Raw genomic sequence first — 15,693 nt, forward strand, 5'->3', positions numbered from 1 at the left:
ACAAACATTGCGATGGTTATGGTGCTCTTCAGAGTTCAGATGGCAAAAGTCTTAATGAAGATAAAGTGTTTGCCGGATTGTCAACAGCAAAACCCTCTCTCTTGGTATCAGTAATGCAGGGGAGCTTCCTGTGTCCCTGTCTCTCTTCATCATCTGTAAATACTCTGAGGTCTACAAGGAAAAAAAGAATAGATTTTAGTTACTGAACCAGGATATTCGCAGTAAAAGGGTATTTTTTTTGCAAGGTTGAACCTGTCTCCTTATGAAATAAGAAACCATTGAGTTAAGTTTCTCAGTGGTCTCATGGTTTATGATTCCGATTAATAAAATATACCTTCTTGCAACTTGAATCTTCTTCAGCTAAATGTGTTTTTGAATTTTTAAAAAGATAGAGCATTTTGAATTTTGATTTCTTTTGCAGAACTACTATCATATCTTTTTGTTGTCAGATCAAGGCTTTCATGGCTCATTGCATCTATGCATAGCAAAGAATGGATCTATAATTCCTATGAAATTTTCTATAGTTCAGAATAACACCTTTTTGAAATGCACTCTGTAAAGACTTGTTTGAAATAAGGATTTTGTTCTTGAAAACTAACCTTAGCGTTGCCCTGGCCTTTATGACTTTGACTTGGAAATTAGCACTGCAGAGTTCAGAGAGCACACTTTCCTGAAAAATATTTTCTTAAGATGCTGTAACGGCCTCAGCAACTGCTGTTTTTGGACGATTTCATGTAAAATTAATCACTTGTGGAGTTTTCAGCAAGTATATTTTACAAAGAAAACGCTTGAGTCTTTTTTGTTTGTATATGAATGTAGACATATTTTTGCCTCTTTCTTTAAAGAAGTTGAGTGTCTCTCATATTTTTGGACTTGAGTAAGATCTTGTGAATTTTATTGCTGTTATCTGGATAGGTGCTAGCATTTAAGGAATCTCACTGTTGACTCCCAGACTCTGAGTCTTAAAAAAAAAACCCAACTTTTTTGAATGTTTTCTGCTTGTGCTAGCTTTAGTTTATTATTACAAATGATCACTTTGCCTTGTCCAGTTTTATTTGCTATAGAAATCGGCATGACAATTGAGCATTCTTCTGGGATTTCAAAATTCAGTTGGCAATTTAACTTTTCTTCTGCATCTTACAGATCTAATAGGCAGCTTGCCTTTTATTTGCCTTCTGGAAGTGAGGCAGGGAGACTTGGAGAACTTAGCTTGAGAATCTACTTTGAAAATGTTATTACTGGGACTTTTGTTATTATGCATTACCAGTGATTGACACATTAAACGGTGTACAAAAACTGAGTATTTTTCTGACACAGCAAACATTTTCTGGTTTAGATTGCTGATGTTTTCCTTTTCAGGAGAGTGTAATATCAAGGTAGTGGCTTCCATAAGATTTGTGTCATCTGGCTAGCTTGTCTTTTTGATAGATTCCTGGCGATAAAACAGATTCGGGTTTTAAGGTTAAAGATGTTTTATAAGTATTAGTTCTTGTTTACAAATAATGAAGTCTATAATCTTTTTCATCCTAATTCTTGGATCATAATTCCTGTAGATGTGAAGTGTGGTGTGTGAAAAATGACATGAATTTACTGGTCACCAGATTTTCAAAGCTAGGACTCAAAGGAAATATTGTTTTCCTGTAAAGCATTCACCTGTTTTGCTGCCTTGTTCTTTTCCTGAGACAAGATATTATAGTAATGGTTTTGCTTTTAGAAACATATTTGCATAAGTAATAAACCTTAGAAAAGGGCACAGGAATGACTGAATGAAATAATTTTGTTTATTAGACACTAAAAGTAGCAGCTAAAAAAACCACAAATCAGCTATACAAGGCAATGCCTTTATTATTCTTTTTAGGACTAGAGTTGGCCACAAGATCTCCCAAAGGAATATGAACTGATAAATTTCTCATTTGTGATATGACAAATTTTTTGCAACTTTGTTTTACTTGAATGGCTTTCACACTAGAAGAAGAGTGTTCATGTTAATATTTATTCGTCTGGGCTTTTGTCATTGAAGTCATGCAGCTGAAATCACCAGAGTGTTCGAATGTGACAGCTGGCTTAAACTGCTGTTCAGGCTTTCGGGTACCAGGGGAATGGCTTCAGTGTAAAATGCGAATAGAGCAGTAATGATGTTTCAGAATCAGGTGATGCAATTGTCAAGAAATCCCATTTCACACTATTATTTATAATAAGCCAGAAGACAGTGTAACATATGGAGGTGAAATTTCTGATGTGTGGACCACGTATGCAAATGTGATGCCAGGAGCTGAGGACTGAGGAATATGGTGTGTCACTGTAGGAAAGTTTTCAAAAGAGGTAAAGAGGAAAGAGGTCTTTGAAGGTGAGATAAAAAGAATAGAATTTTTTTCCCCGTATGTACCTGAGAGATTTGAAGGAAGCCAAAGTTAAGAATCAGTCTTCAAAAATGTCCTGTTGTTTTTCTAATTATTTTTTGTCTCTGACCTTTGAGGATTTAGGAAAATATTTAGGGCTGGCCAGCTTCTCTAGTCATCTGACATAAAAATATAGCTAGGCTTGCAACTGTGTCGCTGAAGTCTATGAAGTTTTATCTTATACTAAGCTAAAATTCTTCCTTCAGTGTCAGCCTCATTAACATCCAACAGCATGCATAGGTAAATTGTCTTATTTAAGGAATAGTTCTGTGTAAATGCTATGAGAAATGGTGCCACTGGAGTTTAATATCTATCAAAATTTAGACATGTAACAGTAATGAAAACCTCTGCTCTGGACACAGTTGTAAAATCTCCACGGTTCATTGCTATGTAATCAATTTAGTAATGCATACACACATGAAAAGTTATGATATAATCAACTAGGCTTTGTAAAATACATGATAAAGTTATTCACTAAGTGTAATAAAATAAAAGCTACAAAATTATACTCTTTAAAATTAAGAAAGTAAGGAGAACTAAATTTTCTTTCTTCTCCAAAATGCTTTTTTTAAAATATCATATTCATTGCCTTAAGAAGACCAAAGGAAATTAGGCACTATGGGAAGTACAGGAAGAAATCTGAATCTAGGGAGGGACAGGGGAAATATCCTCCACATTCTAATGTTACGTATTATTGTCCATTCATGAGATTTTATTGTTTTGATTTGTTCTATATTTGTGTAGGTTGTGTAGATTTTTATTATCTTTTTAAATTTAAGGTTTATAAAAGACTTATGTTGTTATGTCTTCTGAGAAACGGATGAGCAACTTAAATATTGGTTCTATAAGGAACTATTATGTGACATGTCTCTCTGTGATATTGCTTGTCTGAACTGGAGGCATGATGCAACCATCATGAAACATGGAGAACATGCAAATAACCCCCCCTCAGTGTTTCAATATATTTTCCCCTTAAGCCAATTTGGTTATTTAAAATTGCTTAAATCATGAATGTGTTTGTCTTTTTGTCTGCAGAACTGCTTCATAATTCATTTTGTAAGTCATGCTCACAGTGGGTGAAGTCCAACTGTAGCTTTCAGTCTGAAAAACAAGACTAACTTTGGCTTGTGACTTGGCACATAGAGTGCAAAGTGTGGTAGGAAGTGGATGGCCAAGGGGAGCGGAGGGGGTTAGGAATCAGGAGCTGGGGTTGGAAGGATACTCAGTGCGAAAGACAGCAGGGAGTCTGGTATCAAAGTTGTTAGGAGGCGAGCAATAACATGGGACCTTAAAATAAGGACAGGAAATTAAACAGAAAGAAATGGATAGGCAGTAAATGAAGGGATACAGAAGAAGAGAGACCGGAGTGTTAAGGAAAGAGCTTTAGCACCAGGGGAAGAATGAATTCTGTCAAGAGCTTAGCCACGAGGTGGAGTTTGAAACATTGGTGGTACATGTTTAGGTAACTGAATATACTTTTACTGGTAGCCAGCAGAAAGGGTTGAAAGTCACTGCAGCAGAAGTGATAGTTGAAAATAATAAAATCAGAAGGCACTTTTTAATGCATTTCTGTTACGTTTATGAGTCTTGGCCTAAAGGAAGAATTGAGTGGTATGTTTCTTTGCTAAAAGAAAAATAATAATAAAAAAAAGAAACTAAAAAAATAAAATAGAATGGTAGTTTTTTTCTAGACAAAACCGAGCAAAAAATATAGATCTCTTTTACATGGTAGAACAATATCAATTGGCCTAGGGAACTGAAGAATAGGAAGAGAAAACTTACTAATCTAAAAATGCCTGTTGTTTTGTTCCTAGGTTCAGATATTGTTCAATGGTTAACGAAGAACTTATCTATAGAAGATCCAGGTAATTTCTCTTTTTTTCATGTCTGAAAATTCTGGTTTGTCTTTTTAAATGGTTGGACCTGACTTTGTCTTCTGTTGCATTGGGGGTGGCCAGGCAGCATTTGACCACTATAATAATTTCGATAGCAAAACAGAGAGCATCAAGCCTTAGAAACCTTTGCTAAGAATCTGAGGATTTTGGTTATTCATTTTATTGGAGCAGGTACCAGGAAACAAGATGATGGCCAAGAATGAAAATGATAGCTGCTTTAATTAGTAGAAAATGAGTTTAAGTTCCACTCCATGAGGAATTTAGTGTCATGCTAAATAGTTCATTAAACGTGTGCTGTTTTCTTAACAGAATTTTTCAATATCTGAAAAATAAATAGAATTAATAAAATACCCTCTTGTACTGTTACCAAATGCTGCATTTCTATTCTTAAGTTTGGTCACTCTTACGGCATCCTAAATGGAAAGTGAACTGTAAATAAAAGTTTACAGTGGTAAATAAACCACATTTTTTTGCATAAAAGTGTTGAGGAAGAACAGTTCATTGCTTGATCAGCGGGGTTGGAATGTGGAAGTAAAGCTTTGGTTCCAAGCTTTGCCACAGGTTTCTTGTGCAGCCAGCAGCAAATGCAGTTTGGTGCGTATCTGATATTTATTTCCCTGATTTACAGGAATCTTGTTACATGATCTGAAATTTCCCAGAAAGGAATGATTTCTAGTAGAAAATGCTGAATGGCAGAAATAGAATATTCTGTGGAAGTTCCTATTATCTTTTGGTTAGGGGAAAGATAATCTTCCTTCTTTAAAGCATGATCAAAAATATTATTTTTCCTCTCTCTGTTTCAGACTTTGGGAATGGAATTTATGTTTTATTTTTTTTTTATTTAAAAAGTGTGTTTTTCCTGTCATATTAGAAATGAAAGTATGATCATTGTGGAATTTCAGCAAAAAGTAAAATCAGTGTTTAAAATTGTGACTTGAATAATGAGGAACTATTATAAATACATAATTCAATTTGGAAGTAGCCAGTTCACAATTCATCAATATGTTACATGAAAGAGATCACTAATTGCTTCCAGTTTGATGTAACTTTACAGTGCCATGTATTTGCTTCCTGAAGATAAAGTGGAGGTTGCAAGAGACCTATGTGTGATATTGTATTTCTCAGGTGTCAGCTACAAAACACTCATCTATCTATATTTATCAGAGTTTGAAAGATTGCCATTCTATGTTTATTTTATATGGAAGCTTAATGTTTATTTGTCAAACCAGAACTGCAATACTGGGATAGGCTGTCATTCAGATTATCTGGTTGTTGTGAAATTTGGAATAGAAGAAACCTTAAACTAAACTGGGGTTTATCCTCTCAGATTGCATGGGTGGAAAAAACTATCTGCAATGACAAAAATGTCTTATGCATGTCAGTCCTAGTCCAAAGTCAGCTATCTGGAGCTGGCTGGATGCAAATCTTCAGAAAGCCAGTCGCCCTAAATGCTGCCTTTGGGTAGTGCTCAGAATTGCCAGATAGCAGCGAACCTGACAGATGGTGAGCTATTCACATGACAAAACTTCTGAAAATATTCTGTTTTGTAAGATCTTTTAAGTGTGTGATTTTTTGTTCCAGTTCTAGACAAGACAATCTAGAATTTCCTGTGGAAAATCCCTACATTCCTGTGAACTGTTGTCACTATAATTTGGATTTCCAGTGTCTTCTGTCCACTTTTCACTAGTGTGTCAGGGTTTTACTATGGCTGTCTTTTAAAACTCCCCCGTAGGGTCCTGTTACAAAGCTCTTGTGAAGCTATGCAGTTTTGTGATACAGAAATAAATAATGCCTGTCTTTGCACTGAAAGTTATCATCTCTGTCTAATGCTGATATCAGCAACATACCTGTAAAAGCAACATAAACTAGACCTTAGTTCACATATTTTAAGAGTATATTCTACTCTGTCCAGAAAAAATTAAGGACTATTTGCACACCTCATCTACCAGTGCTGTGAACTACTTGTGTGAGCAAGGCATGCAAATTGTTATTTAAGGGGTAGGTAGACAGATTCACAGAATCATAGAACAGCCCAGGTTAGAAGGGACTTCAAAAGATCATCTGGCCCATCCTTTCATGGGAAAGGGAGTCTAGATGCGATTATCTAACACTCTGTCCAGTTGCATCTTGAACACCTCTAGTGATGGGGACTCTACCACATCTCTGGGGAGATTGTTCCAGTGATGGATTGTTCTCACTGTAAAAAATTTCTTTCTTATCAAGATGAAACCTCTCCCTGTGCCCCTTGTCCTCTCCATGTGGCTCCTTGTGAAGAGAGCCTCATCCCCTTTGTAGCCACCCTTTAAGTACTGGAAAACTCTGATGAAGTCCCCCCTGAGCCTTCTGTTCTCCAGGGTGACCACACCTAACTCCTTCAGTCAACTTGTTCTTTAGTGAAACAAAGAACTAGTAAGAAGGAAGTGGCACTACCGTACATTAAAAAAAATAAAAAGTCACATTCTGTATTGCAGTTTTTTTCCTCTGTTTTGCATAGGGAGTACAACTCCAATACCATTTATGTGGGAATGAAGAAGGCTGCTTTATGGATAGTGGGAGAACAAAAGGCAGGAGAAGGTCTGGCAGCAACATGTGCTTTCACTGTATTAATAAGTGTAAAACTATTATCTGGAAACAGCAATTTCAAGTAAAAAATAGTTACAAGTATAAATTGCCAGTCAAAAAAACCCTGCACATTTTTCATAAATGGAAAATAATTTTCTGTGGAAGATTTGAAAGATTTTGGCTTGCTGCAGTAAATCTCCATCAAGAAAATAAACTGGAGATGATGGGTGGATTCTGCTAAATTATACCAGATTTGAAGTTATTTCAGTAGAGCAGAGTAGAACTTGTGCCCAGAATAACTGTGCGCAATGTACAGTTGCTGTTATATTGTTTGCTTTTCAATATGTATTTAAAAAATGTTTGTGTTTCAGCCTACAACTCATCTGTAAAATTTTAAGGAACAGAAATTATCTAAGTTATTTTTAATGTGGAAGTTTAATTCAGTCATAAAAATAAGCCTGATCTCAACCCGAAAAGAATCAATTAACTGAGTTTACAGAATTGTAAGTGCTTGTGGTTTGGCACTTAGACATGTGTTTGTTGAATTGACCATTACAGGGTAAGTGCTGACTCTTCACTGATGGTGCCAATTACTCTTAATGCGGAAAATCTACTTTGTTTTTCTACATTGTGTTTTTCTTTTTAAAAGTGATAATTAGTGCTGTGAAATGTACCAGACTGACCACACTAGAGAGTGAAGTCCTTTTAATCCTTAGGGAAAAAAAATAGAACAAAAAGGGTAGATGAGCTGATTTAAAGGTGTCAGCTGAAATTGCCACGGGACTAATTCTGTACTTGGTTCTTGCACTGATGCCCTTTGGGCAGACACTTGATTTCTCTATTCCCTAGCATTCCAACATGCTAGTGGTAAATCATGCTGTTGTCTCTTTAAGGAGAGAAACCAGTGTCAGTTTTCAAGTATTTTCATGATAAAATGTGTGTTATTCACAAACACGCGTTTCATCCTTAAGTCAGCCCATGAAGAATTTCTATCTAGGTTGCTCAGAAAGACCCTTTAAGAGTCGATAATATGCTTAGCCATTATCCCCTTGTTCCTTTACAGTACCTTTACTCCTGAGTGTTGCTTATTTAATTTACTCATACCTGCAAAGCCAATTGAATTTGGCTGAAGGCACTTCATTATTGGATGGTTACTCTAGCAAAGCCGCAGTACTGCAGCCAGCTCCAGAATGCGCAGCCTTTGCATTCAGATTACCTTAGTCCCGCTCATTCTGGCAGTCTGCTGCAGGAGTTTGCTACTGCTTTTGGGCATCAAGAAGTACACTAAAGTCAAATATATATGACTAAATCAAACTTTGTAAGTTACAAAACAAGACTGTACCTTGAAATAGACACCCTCCTGTGATTTTTCAACTTCAGTTCTTGCCGTTAATAGTCTTTTCACTTAACTGATGTAGCTAATTTGTAACTAGATGCCCACCAGCAACCATGTAAACTGTGGTCACTGATCCAGTGCATTAAAAAGGGAGGACTCAGTAGCACAACATCCATTTGTGTTTCTTCCACCTTTCGCTCCTTTGCTTTGTAGTAAAATCTCTCTCCAGCAGCTGCTGTATTAATAATGACCTTGATAATACACAGTACTTGCTCTAAAGAGTTAGAGGAAGAATATTAGGGTTTTTATTTGAGTTTATGAAAGTGTACTTGAAAAATTGGTCAGCTCTAAGTTATTTCTGCCCCCTTCCCCATGCATATGCAGTAAGGTAGCAGCAAAGAGCAGGAGCCAGACAAGATGTTCTAAACGATTGCCATTGGGGAGACAGCACCAGACAGCTGCAGGGAAAGGGGAGGTTCTTCCAGAGTTTGCTAATGGAGGAAAGAGCCTCTTATGAAATGGAAGAAGGAAGGGAATGGCAAGGTCATGCTTATGTTTGCAGTCTTTGCATTAATCAAAACTTGTGGAAATACAGCAAGAGTAGAATGCATCCCATTTATCAGCTTAACTAAAAAAAAAAAAAGCTCATAAAAGTAATTTACATTGCCTGCACACATACCATAACCCTCATATTAGGAACCCAGGAATGCCAAGACACTCACTTTTTTCATATGTTTAACAGAAACTTGAGCACATTTTGTTCGATGAGGCAAACCTCATGAACCTTCCTCAAGTCTAGTGTAAATAACTTTAAGTTTCTTCTACTGGGTGAATTTGATCTGAGCTTGCCAGGTCCTGTAACATTTAAATGGAATAATGACTTTAATTTCAGATGAACAGAAAGACAGTAAAACTCAAATCCTGCTTGGGAATAGAAAATGTCAAAATTTACACTCACTGCTCTAGTACCAATGGTATTAATGCTGTGATACTCAACCAAAATGAAAATGTATGGGTCAGTTTTCCTTTAGTTATGTGTAGCATGGGTGGCACTTACCTTTGTAGGGCAATCAGTGGCCTTCTAGCTGCTGCTGCTGCTGTTTCAGAACTGCAATGGTAAATGTTCATATGCAGAGGTTATTTTATTTGCCCAAAGCCTTTAGATAGATTTTGGAAATGGTGAACAGATGTGTATTGCCTGTAATTCAATTGTGACAGGATAAATCAGATTTAACGGATTTTGTGTTTTTCCACTGAAGCTTTTTCCGGTTTGGTATAATCTGTTACCTTGTGTAGACTGCATGTGTTAGGAGTGTCTCCCAAGGGCACAGAGAGCAGCAGGGCCAGCCTGGAGTGAGCTTTCATTCTACATATGTGCCGGTACTGTTTGAGCAGCCTCATTTCCATGTAGTCACTCTTGAAGATGATTAACATGTTCCTAGGTTGGCCAGTTTATTTTCTTGCTTGCAGATAGGTGGTAGGCTACATCAGTGCTCATTTCCAATTTCCTTTCAAGAAGCAGTCATTTCTTCTGATATGTTTAGTAGTGTGGCAGCTGGTTAAAAATGAACAGTTTTTTACACTTGCAGGGAAGAAACGGAGTTTGTGACTGGTAGAGATGCAAAGAGTTCATGGTATCAGCGACAAATCACTTCCTTTACATAGGCAGATAGGTCAAACTGTCACAACCTGTTTCATCATACTAAGCATGTCTAAATAAAATTTCTCCTCCCTGGTTGCCTTAAGGTGGCATTATTTTACAAGATACTATATAAAATAGTTATGTTTTTTTCATCCTAGTAATTAATACACCGTACTTGTACATAGCAGGATTTATGTATAATACAGCATCATAAACTCTGAAAATCCCTTTAGAAACCACTTAATAAACAGTGAAAGATATTATCTTAAGATGTTTATCAATATAATAGGTTATATTAGCCAGGTACAAAATAGGTCTAGTCTAAATACCTAATCCTATTTATGATTAAAATAATTTTACAAACTTTTGAATTACTATAAAGTATTAATGAATTGTATCTGTTTAATTTATAAATGAATATCCATATTGGAGTAATGGGTAAAGATCACAAGTATGGAATTTGCCACCTTCTAGCATAATTTGCTGTACAACGGTAAGAATAAAATGATATTACTGCTATTGGTATGACAAAATGTATGTGTTTTGTAATATTGTTTCTGTGACCAACCTGTTTGCTATTGTCAATAGCATACTAATTCAAAATAGATCTGTTTTGGTTCTAATTAGGCTTTGAGCAACCTGATCTAGTGGAAGGTATGCCTGCCCATGGCAGCAGGGTTGGAACTAGATGATCTTTAAGGTCCCTTCCAACCCAAACCATTCTATGATTCTATGATTCAGCTATAACTTGTGTGTCATACACATTTCCTGTGTAAAACAGAACTCTATTGATGTTTGCTTACTTTTGGTTAAAGACAAACCTTCAACTGAGTTTTTAATTTTCATTTTTCTTAATACTAGCCCTGATTCCATGGTGATGTCTTCAAAGCTATTTATTTTTAATAAGAAATAATTCGTGCCTTTAATATTAAAGTCTCCAAATTCTACTCAGAATTATTTTCAGTGGTAAGTGTAATACCTTCACATGACATCCACTTGTTCCTCCTTTGTTTTAATCATTAAAGGTGAAATTCCAACCCCACAGAAGGCTGGAGGTTTTCACATTAACTCCAAAAGAAACAAGATTTAACTAGATGCCATTTAAAATAGGATTAGGTGTAACACGGCCTTTAAGCTATATCTCAGGCTAAAATTCAAAAAACTAGTTTAAAAAAAGTGTCTGATACCCAGTTAGATTTTAAAAATTGAAACAAACCAACAATCAGCATTTTCTTTAGAATTCAGTAGGCAGTATGGGCTTTATTTCACTGAGGTCTTTGAAAGTCTTATTGAGTGAAGAGTAAGAAAGAAGTACTGAATAGAATACAAAATACTGATTAGAAAAATAAGTCTGAAGAAGCCTACTCAGATAAAAAGTTAATGCTAAAACTGTTACCAGATCCAGATAATAGAAGCTGAAAAATCGGTAAGCATTAATTTCAAGTAATTTCGTTGGAAAGAGTTTCAGATGCTCTGTTGCACCAACTGAAGGAATGTATTTCATGCTTTCTGTCAGAACAAATTAGGCTATAAGAAATCTACATTACAAAATTGAAATCTTTACCCATGAATTTACCTCGAGGTATACTGCCTCATCATAAAGCTGTATATAAGATGAGCTATTCAAAAGTGATACTGGCTTCTCCCCAATGGTTTATAAAGTCTGGAAAGCTTTATAATCAGTTTTTAGAATCAAATCCCAAACTGGGCAATTTTTGTTCCTTAGTTTTCACTGAAAATTCTCCACATTGTTCTTCTAAGGAACTGGTGTTCCTAAATTGGGTATCTCCTTTCAGGTGTTGTACCAATCTCTTTTCCTTGATGACATTGCTCAGAATATGGAACAAATATCTCAGCATAAGGCAAATATATGTAAGGCCAATATTAACTTCCTACTGATGCATCAGATTTTCAAAATAACTGGCTTTGGATACCAAATCCTGCTGACTCAAAAATGTTATCTGTTCCTCGTCTAGTCTGCCTGCATTGTAACTCTCCACACTAGTAGCTGCCACTTTTGATTATTCAGCATGGTCAGAGACTATTATGCTACTGTCTTTGTTAATAACAATAAAACATATACTTATTGACTTAGCGAAGGACAAAACTTGAACTGAAGAACTGTAGAGAAGGTATGCTCTTTTAGGGAAAACTGATAACTTTTAGAAATAAAGCTAATTAATTAATTGCATGAATTAAATTATAATGACCTTCCTAATAAAATATTTGATCTCATTTTTACTAAAGTTACTAGGAATTTTTGTGCTTTTCTTACTGTTTGACAGCCTCCTTCTGAACCTTTGGGATTGTACCAAGTTTTGGAGGTTTAAGAGGAAGAACATTTACTAATTCCCAATTCGTACTGGCATAATTAATTAAAAGCAGCTGAATAATTGTCTAGAGACTTCATTAGCTTTATGCTTCCTTGTTTCCCAGAGAACAGCGTTATATAGTAATGGAAAGTGCAAGTAGGTGGAAGTGAGATTTTAAATCTGGACAACTTAATTGAATAAAAGTAGTTGAAATCCTATTTCATCTTACCAACAGCTGCTGCAGCTATTTATAGTCAATTAAACAAAAATGTTTTGATATTTATATGTTGTATGTAGCATTTGATGGCTGGGAGGTTAATGTAAGGCCTTCTCTTGATTTTGTTACTAATTGTCCTTAAGAGGGTTTCCAGTTTTCCCACAGCAAGAGTAGGGAAATACTGCTGTCCACACAGGAGCATAGTGACGGTTCAAGATTAATTGAACTGCTGGGTGCTCTAGTTTACTATGCAAAGGACATTGCTTGCCATTTCATCTTGGACAGATTAATATTTCCTAGGTGCTCTCTCATTTTTCAATATTCCCTTCCATCTTTTTCTTCCTTTTTACCTCTCCTCTCCACTCCTCTCCTCTCCTCTCTATCTCCATGGTTCCTTCCCCAGTTTTACTGCACAGAATATCCTCTGGTTCTCATTTGCTTATGGCTGCTGGTTGGATCTAATTCACGTTCTTCTCCATTCAGATGTCCTCCCTCTAATGTTTCTCCTTTCTTCTGATTTTACCGGTTGCATTCAGTCACCTACTCAAATTTCACAAATCTTCAGGATTTTCACTGTGTGGCAGGGTGAGTAACAAGAGCCGTGTTTACTGTGGTTTTGTAGCTGCAAGACCTCATTTGGCTTTGGAACACTTGAATCCACAAAGTATAAAATATCTAGTGACAATAGAATCTAATTTTTATAGATGCTAAAAAATTACTGTTCTTGCTAAAGTTGAAGCTCAAATTAATTAAAAAAAAAAAAAAATCCAAACTATACAAAGACTTTATTCACCTCAGTTAGGCATGCAGAGATTATAACAAGTAATTTACACTGGCTTTTGAAAGTTTCCTTCTTAATTACTGTCTACTTTAAGGTAATACCTTAGATAAACTGGAAAACTTAAGCTTTCAATAGCTTTTAAGCTTATTAGAAAGGTTATGAAGAACTATAAATGTGGAATATTTGCATCTTGAAATTGTGTAATTATTTACATCTTCAAAGATAATCACTAGCATGAAATAAACAAAGCAAAAATATAATAAGCAACTGCTATATCATAGTAACTATGGGATAAATAAAGTTTAAATGTTTTGGTTAAGGTCTTTCAGAGCAATAATACATGGTTGATTCCTTCTTTATAACATAAGTGAAAACTGTTATTTCTTGAGGTAGCTTCATATATTTGTCACCTAACTTGAGCATATTTTCAAGTAGGCTGGTTTGAGAAAGTTAGGGATGGGAATTTACAGTTCTACAGCTAAACCTGACATGAATTTTAGTAATAGTGACCACCACTATAACTGCATAATAAAATTAAATGTACAGGCAACTACCTGTAGAGTTTCAACTGTAAATTCCCAGGGTTTTAAAGTTCATGTTAATGAACTTTTGCAAATAGATGCTCTGATCTATCTGAAGCGGATGAAAACTTATGCCTACAAGAAATGGATCAGAAGTAACTTAACTATCCACACTAACTTTTACCATAGTAATGACAGCTGACTGAGAATAAATTAGAAGTGAAAAGGTGTATTTAAGTTTCTGCATGGTACCTTTAAAAGGTCTTCTGACATGCCAAAATTATGTCCAGGAAGAGCAATTAACCAATAAATATATTGCAATTTCAAATTTAATATTAAAAGAGACTCTGCACACCGAGGGCATTTAAGCATAATAGTTGTTAATTTTTTTTATTTATTTTATTTTTAATTAGCAAGCCAAAAATCTTCTGTACAGCAAGAAAAAAGATAGGTAGCAATGCAAATTGGTTCTTATCTAATGCATACTCCAAAATACTAGAAATTAAGTGCATTTTGTACAGCAACATCAGTAAGAACATAAGACAGACAGAGCTGCAGTCAGACCATCTGGAGAAAGGTGGTGTAGTGGTCCCTTGCTTTGCTTGTCCAGCTCCTGATGGTCTGAACCTTAGGGAATCCCCTGACCTGCAAGTGTTTCCAGTTTCTTGTTTAATAGTTCCTGAATGACCTTTCTTCCATTGCTTTTACAACAGCCTATGACAATATGTAACACAGGTTGATCAAGTATTATAGATGTATTTTTTTGTTTTGAAGGGTCTGCCTGATAATCACATTGGTTGACTCCAAGTTCTTGGGTTCTGAAAAGTAGCAAATTATTATTCCTTATTCATTCACCTTCTTTTGGTTAGTTGTGATTTTATAGACTGCTGTAATGGCTGTCCTCCATGGTCTGCTTTCTGATTTGTGATATCTCTTGTTGTATGGAAGCCTTGATAGATCTCTTACAATCCTTATCCTCCTTCTTCCTGTGTTGTTTTTAATATATATCTATAGTTTGAGATTAAATGACCAGAACTCTGGTCGGAATTTATGATGTGGCTGTGCTATGCTGTATACTATCAATGTCTTCTGGTTTGTTTTCTATTTCTTTCCTAATAATTCATTATGTTCTGTTTGAGATTTGAGCGGACATTTTCACAGAATCATATATAGTGACTCTAGTTTTTCTTGAGATGCAGCAGCTAACTTGCAGCCAATTACTGGTCATGTGAACTTGGGGAGGGAGGGTTCATATTTGAAATGTTTAGCATTTATCAAAATTCAGTTCCATCTGCTGTTGTATTGTCTAGTGAATCAGTACCTTGAAGTTCTTCTACATCTCCTCACAACTCACTTTTTACTTACCTCAGTAATGATATACTTTCAACAAATTTTGTTGTATCATCAGTCACACCCTTCCGTAGATAATTTAGGATGATACTGAACAATTCAGGATCTACTAAACACAGCTACAGTGATTATCCCCCTTCAGTGTCATAAGTGATCTGCTGTGCCTGTCCCGTCTTTCTACCTAGTGCTTTTTCCATGACTTTCTATCCCAGATCCGCTTAATTCCTTTAGAAAACATTTGGGGGAATGATGCCAAGAGCGCCCTGGAAATCCAAGATAATATGTTAACCAGATATTCATTACCTTATATGTTCACTAATTCCACATAGGAACACTCACAATGTGAGACATTGCATCCACCAACAAAAGTAGTGCTGAGTCTTCCTTTTCTGTCGCATTTATATTTATTTTCATTCATTCTACCCTTTATTATAGTTCCTATCATGTTGTCTGTATGGGCGTCTGTTGTGTTCATCTTTTTTTCCCAGATTTCCCCTGGATGTCCTTCTAAAAACTTGAGGACACATTTTCCAGCTTTTTTTCCTTTAGTACTGAGGATGACTTCAATGATAAAGTGCACACTTTGGCTAACAGTTCAGCAATTTAATATTTGACTTGCCTTAAAACACACAGTGGCCATTATGTTGAACCAGCTAGATGCTTTTGTACATTTTATCA

At 35.7% G+C, this 15,693-nt stretch overlaps 1 protein-coding gene across 13 annotated transcripts in view; it reads left to right on the forward strand.

The window, feature by feature from the left end:
• RGS7 (regulator of G protein signaling 7) overlaps positions 1-15,693 on the forward strand; it is a gene marked incomplete at both ends in the record, with an annotated part of 253,613 nt that overhangs the window by 141,890 nt on the left and 96,030 nt on the right. For 11 of the 13 annotated variants that reach the window (XM_082305535.1, XM_082305536.1, XM_082305538.1 and 8 more), the window contains one exon: positions 4,214-4,264. The exons of the other annotated variants lie outside the window; for them this stretch is intronic. In XM_082305535.1, the coding sequence (XP_082161661.1) occupies positions 4,214-4,264 (51 nt within the window). The remainder of the gene's footprint in view (positions 1-4,213; positions 4,265-15,693) is intronic. 13 annotated transcript variants of the gene reach the window in all.

Source organism: Platalea leucorodia, assembly GCF_965183815.1.
Source record: "Platalea leucorodia genome assembly, chromosome: 3".
Lineage (NCBI taxonomy): Eukaryota > Metazoa > Chordata > Aves > Pelecaniformes > Threskiornithidae > Platalea > Platalea leucorodia.